The following is a 9,582-nucleotide window of genomic DNA, read 5'->3' on the forward strand; positions in this document are numbered from 1 at the left end:
CTAGTCTTTGGCTAGTGTATATAGTCTTTGTGTAGGTTTGCACAAAATCCAACAAAAAAATCAAGCTGGGGATTTTTGATTTTCTAGGAAAGGTTCATCTACTCCTTGTTTTATATAAATGGTGTAGAGGTACAACAAATAGTGTAAAAAAAATACTAAATTATGTTTTTGTAATTTACAAAAGGAATTTAGATGTTTGAAAACTAATAGGAAGTCATGATAATTGCTTAGTTATATCTTTCAGATTGCCCATTTAATGAAAATCCATAAAACAATTGGAATTGACCTTGTTGCAATGTGTGTTAATGACATTATTACCCAAGGAGCAGAACCATTATTTTTCCTTGATTATTTTTCCTGTGGAGTTTTGATACCAGAAGATACAGAAGCTGTCATAGCCAGTATTGTGGAAGGTTGCAAGCTTGCTAACTGTACCCTTCTTGGTATGTATAATACTTCATAGCTTTTAATTATTTGTAGCTTTTTTTTTTATGGCTTTTAATGTTTTGAACAGACTGTAATAATCTGATATGTTTTTATTATGAAATACATATACAATTTCGGCAAACGTTTTTGGATACATCTTATTTAGTACATACTAATATAAATCACAAAATTAAACTTTTAAGAATTTTTGCTTTTAAACAAATACTTAATGTAATTCTTATGAATCATGCTGTTAAGACGGTAGTTGCAAAATTGTTAACAGTTAGGAAATAATTTTTTCTATAGATTACAGTAGTAATGAACAACTGTATTTTTCTTTTTCATATGTACATAGTTGTTTGTACTCAGTATAAAGAAGAAACAAAGTATAAACTTGGATTGAGTGGCAGCCATTTAGTAAACTACAAGTAACTCTTGTATCCTTAATGTGTCTTTATATTTAATGTCCAGTAAGGTGTAATCTAGATATTTGTGAGATGGATAATTCCTTTAGACTATCAATTACAGTTATTTCACCTTTCCAATAAGTTAAAAAATAATTAACAAATTATAAATTTCATTTGAAAATGTGCACATTTTTGCATGTGCAAGATGTGCCTTCTCTTGTGTATTTTTATTAATAAATAATAATTTTACAAGCTAATTACATGCTTTTGATGATATATAGTCATTGTTTAAATATTTTATATATTTAAATATAAATTTTCACATTTTAATACTGCACATTATTTTTGGTTTTTGTCTCAAACTGCATCCTATAATGTAGGGGGAGAAACTGCAGAAATGCCTGGCATGTATGCAACTGGTGGTTATGATATTGCTGGTTTTACTGTTGGGGTTGTTGAAAGAGAGCAACTTCTTCCCAAGATTGATGATGTGAAAGAAGGAGATGTACTTATTGGTTTAACTTCTTCTGGCATCCATAGCAATGGCTACAGCTTGATTCGGAAACTTGTGGAGAAAGAAAACCTTTCTTATACAGAAGCAGCACCATTTGATGCCAGTTGTTCTTTAGGTATAAATTGTATTTTAAAATATTAGTTTTATTAAATTTTATAACTTGCTGTTCTAGTGATTTGAAAAAATACCAAATAGTATGAATATAAGAAATTTAAGCCTAAGAATTTTTTTTTGGTTCTTGAGACTGTTTTTTTTTAATATTTTTTATTTACAATTTATACTTGGTATTTATTTATATGCAAATGTAGATTGAAATTTATTTCATAGGTGAAGCATTGCTGACTCCAACAAAGATTTATGTTGAACCACTTCTTCCTGTCATGAGACAAGGCTTAGTAAAAGCAGCAGCTCATATAACTGGTGGTGGTCTGATTGAAAATATTCCTCGGGTACTGCCACCTGGTTTTGGAGTAGTGCTGGATGCTAGTGCATGGAAATTACAACCTGTCTTTCAGTGGATAGCAAAAACTGGTAAGCGATAATAAATTACCTAACACTAAATGTACAAGTTATGCAAAAATAAAGGTGGGAAAGATATTTACATAATTTTATAAATATTTTATACATTAACTTGGTTTTTGTTACAATCTAAGAATTAATTAAAGAAGGTAAAACCTCTTGTTTGGTTTTTTGTGAAGGAGGAACTGTTATTAATTATACTGTTGAATAACAAATTAAATAAGTGATGAAGTTAGCAGCATTGTAGGTGAGCAGTTCACTTCAGTCATATTTTATGCTACTACACATTTATGCAACACCAGTTTTGAAATATTATACTTAATTACATATCTTAAAGAATATTCTAAATATGCTTATAAAGAATAATTGTATGTGTTCTTTTTTCTTTTATCTAATACTTCTCAATCAGAAAAAAAATATAAAGTGACAGTTTAATACCGTAATATTTTTTTATAATTAGTTGCTTAGATAAAATTGATTAATTAGTATTAGTAAAACAGTTACTTTAGTTAAATAATTAAAGGAAGTGCCCTGTTACATAAAACTTGTTTATTGTTAGATATACAGAGTATAATATTTATTGTTACAATGTTTCATCAGATTAACCTGACAATAAACAAATCTTAAGTTACATTATTTATAGCCAAATACATCAGCTCAATCCTGTAAAGTATGTTGCATTTTTAAATGAACAATTTATTTAAACAGTAGGTAAAATATTTTTGATACTTCCATTTTGATAAATTTTATATGTAAAATGTATTCAAATTGAGAGTGACTGCTATACCAAAAAAATGGTAGATTTGGGAAATTTGAACATATGGGTAATCATTTTTTTTAAAGCCACTTTTCAATATTTTTGTAGCTTAAAGTGATACTTGTAATATATTTAGGGTATATTTGATATAGTAATTATATATAACGTGTGTAGTACATGTATTTGTATTAAGTATTTTTGGGTAACTGATGTTTTCAATATCTTCTTTGTAATTATCTGTTTTACTTGATTTAAAGTTTTAAATGTTAATCATATAATATATAAAATAACATTCTATGGTCCTTAAGAAGTTCTGAAAGAGTTTGATACCTCTAGCATAACCAATGTTAATGAGATTTTGTTGTCACAATAGTAAGTAGTTTTCTTTAATTTAAAGCTGTTTACTCCTTCCCTTTCTCTAATGTTTGTTTACACTAAGAGTTGAAGATTTTATACATCTTCTTGTTGTACCTAGACATGTATATATAATAATGTATCTTTTTAATTTTAGCAAGTTCAGTGCAACAGCTACAATTTAAAAAAAAATATATTTTCAGGGAAAGTTTCAGAAATTGAAATGCTTCGAACCTTCAACTGTGGATTGGGTATGGTGCTGATTGTTTCGAGTGACCATGTACAAACAGTTTTAGATTTACTAAAGGCTAGAAATGAAGAGGGTTTAATAGTGGGAAATGTTAGGAAAGTTGGTGAAGGTAAGTTCTCATTTTAAAAGTAGTATTTTGACATCTTGGATATTTATAATAGGATTTCTTTAGAGATTATTTTCATCTAAGGTGCAGGGATGTTTCCTTATAATTTAACTTACATCTAGTAATATGATTTACTATATCTCGTATAACTTTGTTTTTTTTTAATTTAATGACGTATTTTAGTGTCTGTTATTTTGTTATATATATAAAATCCACAAACTGTTTTTTAAATTTTGGTATTCATGTATGAAAATAAATTTAATAGTTTTAATCTATGATTACTAGACATTGGTATTCAACACTTTTCGGTTAATGGTGCATTGTAAGAATGGTGGTCAAATCTTACTATTCTGTCAAATAACACTAATCCAAGAATTGGTAGTGGGTGCTGTTGACTAGGTGCCTTCTTTCTGATCTATCAGTTTAATCTTAGGGACATGTATGTGTAGGTAGCCCGTTGAGTAGCCTTTATTGGAAGTTCTCAAACAAAATTGTTTTCTTCCCTTTTTGATCAAATGGAAACCAAGGAAAGATGCTTTATTATTATTTCTTGCAGGGGATTCTCTTGTAGAGGTGACTAATATCTCGGAGACGTTAAGACCATGTGCTGTAGCACAGAGAAGAAAAAAAGTAGGAGTGCTGATTTCAGGCTCAGGTTGTACACTTTTTGTTATTAATTCTAGCTTCTATATAAAAAAAAAAAGACAGAACATCATGATTACATTTGAGAAAACTTGTTTTCTCAATCTTTATATCAGTTCTAGTGTATCACAAAACTTAACAAATAACTTGGCATATAAAGTCACATTAGGTAATAACAAAAATAGTGTTATGAACAGCTGAGAACTGCCATTTTAGCTAGGTTAATGTAATTTTTTTTTATTTGACATCTGCAATGCTATGAGGTGAAGAAAACTTCAATGCTAAATTTAACTGGTAAGTCGAGTAGCATCATGATTTCATAGCATAATAAAACAATATAATTTTCACAAGTTTTTCATGATATAATAAGATATAATACTGGTCAATTTTCAACTGCACATCATGAGGTTTTAGTGACATATAATCAAAACTTTATTAATCTATTTTTTGTTGATGTTATACCAAATAGAATAGCATAAAATCTTAGCTAATAATCTGTATTTTAAGAGCATACAAGTTTTAAGTTCATAATTTTATACGGCAATATTTAAAAAACCCTGAATTTCCCTTAGTGTGACACATGACACATTTTCTCTATGCATCTTCTCTATTTTATCCACCACCCCTCCAATAAGTATGAAACTAAACGTAAATTACTTACCATAAAATTTTTATTGCTCAAACAAACCATAATTTTTAAAACCTTCAATTTTGTTTGGTAACAGTGCTATCAAATAGAAAAACAGACCCTCTTGCCACACCCACCTGTCACATCCCCTCTTTCAGGATTTGTTAATAGTTCTCTCTTACGTTTAATTCTGTATTATCTATAACTGATAGAAAGCTAGGGTTTTCATCTATTAAATGACTTATTGTATAACATTGTTTTTGAACATAAAATTGTCAATTTCACTGTTAGTACAAGCTTCATTCCCATGGGAAAGATAACAACTAGCTTGGATGAATTTGTAACAGCTATTGTCCCATAGTTAGAAAGGCAGAACAATTGTGAGAGTTAGGGGGAAATTGTCTACTTCTTGCATGTTATTAGTCTATGTTCTTTGGTGTATTGTTTAAGTAACTAAAAATTATTTATTGCATTGCTACCATTAGTTTAAAAAAAGTAGGGTAAAGTGTCATCAACAATCAACAGCAAGAAAAAAGAAGATTTTGGTAAATACTTTTTTCATGTATATTTATTATTCTAAAAGTAATTAAAATGTAAAAATAGGGATCTCTTTAGGTTAGTTAAGGTTAGAATAGGCAAAATAAGTAATAATAATATAATAAAAATGTTTCATGAGGCTTGCACATGAGCAGCTTGTGGGTAATGTAATTTAATAACATGACCTCCATGTTCCCCAAGTGATTTACAACTTATAATGGTGCAAATAGTAGTTAGACATGGTTCAAAGGGCAATAAAACAATAAAATTGAATTATAAATATATGTATACTGTTACCAGTTTAAAGCTACTTGGGATAAACAAATGTAGTTTCAGGGTACAATTTGAAGTCATTGTAGAAAGAAAAAAAAAGGGGGTAATTTAGATTTATTTAGATTTTTTTTCGTGGTTACATGGTCGGTCAAATTGACAAACATTGATATAGAGTTAGGGTAGAAAAAAAGAACAGATAAAATATAAAGTTTTATTTGAAAACAAACATTTGAAATGTATTTAGGAGGTTTTATAGAATACACAAATCAAGTCTGAGATTTTTGAGATGAAGAAAAGTATTTTTAATCTTAACATGAAAATCACTTTGAACATGGACCTATTCAAGATAAATACTTGATATATTCACAGACAAATCTTTAGTAAAAATACTTCATTAAGAAAACTGATTTTTTGTGTACAAAATACATGTAATGTATCTTAAAAGTCTGCCAAAGTTTGTGAAGATACACACACACTGTATTAAAATTTATAGTATTAAAACTATATAAATGTAAAAATGGTCCCATAGTCTGTCCCTGGGTCTGAGCCTATATTGAGAGAGTTAATCCATTTATTTTTATCTAATGTCACAATTCTAAGTGTTATTTTCTATTTTATAAAAGCAGTAGAATTTAAATTTTTAAGATATTATTTTGTATCCTTTTTGTGTTTTTTTTTTAAATATTTTTTCTGGCATTTTCATCAGGAACCAACCTTCAAGCTTTGATTGACCATTCAAAAAATCCTGCCACATGTATAGAGATTGTTTTGGTTCTATCAAATAAGGAAGGAGTTCAAGGTTTGAAACGTGCTGAGAAAGCAAACATTCCCACTAAAGTAGGTTCCTTTTTTTAATTTAAAAAACAAACAATCCAAAAGTTTATTCTGTAGTTAATGTTCAGATTTTTTTTTTTTTTCACACACTTTGTTATAGGTACTTGATCAATAAGTATATAATACAGGTATTAACATTCATCAAAACTGACAAGAACAGACAGAATGCAGTAGGATAGTGCCTTATGTCTATATCTTTTAATTGTTCAGAATTTTTCCAGGTATCTAGTTTGGTGGTGCAGTTTTGGGCTTTATATGTATTAAATGTTTGTTATACATATAACTGTGGAGAAAAATTATCTTTGAAAATTTTTAAATGCTTTTTAAATCATATGAAGATATCTTTTATTAGTTTGTTCAGTGATTATAGACCATTAAAGTGTAAAATACCTGTAACCAGTTGCAGTGTACTTTTCATAAAAGGAGAACTAAAACACTAAGGACTATTTTTTGGATCATTGAGAAAGTGTGTATCTTCGACTGTTTTGAAGATGTTTTAATTTTCATCAACTCTCAGTTTGATCATAGAAAAATAATGTTATTTAAAGATGGCTGCACCTGTCTCACACCACATAGGATTGAGAGTTGTTATGCTTTGCCCAGTACTTGGTGATTGGGTATGAATGGCTACAGATGCTTTAACCTATATATGTATGGTGCTATATTTACCCGAATATTAAATTTCTTGCACAATTTTTTAAAAAAATGGCTTGACCCTCACAAAATATAACCAAACAAATTTTGAAATAGCCTTCAAAAATGAACAAACAAGAAGATTTTTTGGGTTCGTGTCTAATTGAACTAATTTACTTAACAATAGGTATTAATATGTAATAAGCCATTTAAAAGCATGATCTAAGTTGGATTTTGAAAATTATAAAATCAGAGCTTCCATATTGGGTTTAAAAGGATTGTGGAAACTCTTGAGACTGGTTTCATGTACTTTTATTAAAATTGGCAAGGGGGATTGTTCAGAATCAGTATCTGCATTAAGATTTTTGAATTGATCATATGAAAGGATCAGAGGGTTTTGTGAGTTCTTGTGATTGGCTGTATGGATTTACTCAAAAATAATATGTTCAACATTTTTACATTGTTATTTCTTGTGAATTTTCATGGATCTTCTATTTATTCTTTTTGAAAAAGATTAGATATGCACACTTGTATCAATAACTATATGGTAGGAACATACCAGAAAATCATAGGAAGTGATTTTGTATGTCACCCTGGATCACATTTAAAAATGGCAGCCATCAAAGACTTTCTGATCTGTGAGAGATGTTTCATGAAAGGGTATCAAGGTTCATTGGTTGGTAAAGATATTATTTGTTTACAAAACTTTCAACAAATCTACTTAGAAATGGAAAATGTTATGCTTGATATAATAATTCATTTACTGTCTAGGTTATCAGTAATAAGAATTACAAGTTAAGAGTGGATTTTGACATGGCTATGCATGAAACACTTCAGTCAGCAGGAGTGGAAATCGTATGTCTGGCTGGGTTTATGAGGATTTTGAGCTGTGAGTAAAGTTCTTGTTGTAAGATTTCTTATGTTTCACAACACATTTTTCAAAATGTAGAACCATAAGTTAATTTATGAAATTATTATATAACACTTTAAAAAAGAACCAAGTTCCATCCTCAATAATTCATAACTTTCCAGCCTTTTATGCCTTTTTGAAATATCACATATAAATTAAAGAAAATGTAAACTGTACTATACATAGAAATTTCTCTATACTCCCCATTAATAATTTGCATGTTGTATATGTGGATTATATATTATTTATTATATAACTTATTTAGTTACAAAGTTCAAGAAGCTTTTTAACCAGGCTTCATTAAATTTTCAGGTTATATGAGTTATCACATGTGTTTATATTTAACTTGCATTTATTAAGTAAAGTATTTTACTTCATGTTGTGGGTTGCATTAATAATTGAATCAGAGTGACAAGGTAAATATAAGCTTATGAAAATACAAAAAAGTTAAAGTTACTGCAAAAGAAAAAGAATAGTGTGTTCAACATTTTATTTAACTCTTTCAACCTGGGCTCGGTCCCTGGGACCGACCTAGTGACCATTTTGTGCTTGTTATAATTTTCATGCTATAACTTTTAATTTAGTAAGCAAATGTTGACGAAATTTGGCAGTTTATCAGTAAACATCATAATGCTTTCATATGCAAAATATAAATTTTTTTTATTAAATCTTAAGGTTTGTAAAGCAATGTTTTTCTCATGCCTTTTTTTCTTTTCACATGTTGCCTATCCAATATGCAAAGTAATTTTCATTTGAAGATAAAAAATACTTTTGTGCATCAGAAAATTTTGAAATTTCATGTGCAAAATCTTTATAATGTCCAAATAGTTATCAAATGTTTCTTAAGAAAAAACTTTAAAACCCGTACAGAGATTCATTACTGAAAATAACAGATAAAATACAGTAAATTTGACTGATCTTGCAACGACCATGAAAAATTAGGAAATAAACATAAGCTAGGCATCTTTCATTATAGAATGAACACAAATTATAACACATAAACATAAATGTTTAAACGAAATAGCTTAAATCTCATAACATTATACACTTATATATATTTATTATTTTTATTATATTAACCTTTCACCTGTATCTAGCTAAAAATACAGAAGTTACAACAACGCGGTTCACGTGCACTCATGATAAATATATCAAATAAGTTAAAGGTGACCTTTGGTCTGTACAAAGTAACTTGTCTTGGCCGTGTTTTAGTCGACTAGTATTTTGTAAAATACAGTCACATTTCAATTGTTGTACATTATATATATATGTATATAGATTATTGGTATTTTGAAATAAGTACTAAAACATAGTACAGAAAATAAAGAAGTAAAGCAAACAAATCTCTTATAGTTACGACCTTTGAATTCGGTTACCTCTTGATGTAAGTTGCCAAGCCTTTAAAAATTTTGCACATGGAGGATATGAAACAAAATATTTTTTTTAGGTTTTATATATATACTTTTGAATAACCAAAAAATCATAAATTACTAAATCAATACCATAGAATTCTACTATAATTTATCAAACTTAGTAACTAAGCTGTATTTGGGTCTAAAAAAAATATGAAATTTCGAGCAGACACAACCTATCTCATTGAAATCTTGGTTTAAAAGAAAGAAATGGCACTAGATATATTAGAAAGGTTGAGAAAACCACTAGGGGGACATTTTGAACTTCCGATTGGTTATTCTTCTCATATATATAGAAGTAAGTGTATATAAGGGAGAGTTTCCAAAAATGGAAGGATGTGAGCGGGGGGTGCCACTATGTTTTGTTTATTATGTGAACA

The 9,582-nt window shown here is 28.6% G+C and overlaps 1 protein-coding gene across 4 annotated transcripts in view; it reads left to right on the forward strand.

The window, feature by feature from the left end:
* The window catches only part of LOC106464511 (trifunctional purine biosynthetic protein adenosine-3-like), a 37,264-nt gene that overhangs the window by 23,720 nt on the left and 3,962 nt on the right, over positions 1–9,582 (forward strand). For all 4 annotated transcript variants that reach the window (XM_022392242.1, XM_022392243.1, XM_022392244.1 and 1 more), the window contains 7 exons: positions 245–443; positions 1,214–1,462; positions 1,675–1,878; positions 3,181–3,336; positions 3,890–3,988; positions 6,120–6,250; positions 7,652–7,769. In XM_022392242.1, the coding sequence (XP_022247950.1) occupies positions 245–443; positions 1,214–1,462; positions 1,675–1,878; positions 3,181–3,336; positions 3,890–3,988; positions 6,120–6,250; positions 7,652–7,769 (1,156 nt within the window). The remainder of the gene's footprint in view (positions 1–244; positions 444–1,213; positions 1,463–1,674; positions 1,879–3,180; positions 3,337–3,889; positions 3,989–6,119; positions 6,251–7,651; positions 7,770–9,582) is intronic.

This window comes from Limulus polyphemus, unplaced genomic scaffold, assembly GCF_000517525.1.
Source record: "Limulus polyphemus unplaced genomic scaffold, Limulus_polyphemus-2.1.2 Scaffold1671, whole genome shotgun sequence".
In the NCBI taxonomy this organism is placed as follows: Eukaryota; Metazoa; Arthropoda; class Merostomata; order Xiphosura; family Limulidae; genus Limulus; species Limulus polyphemus.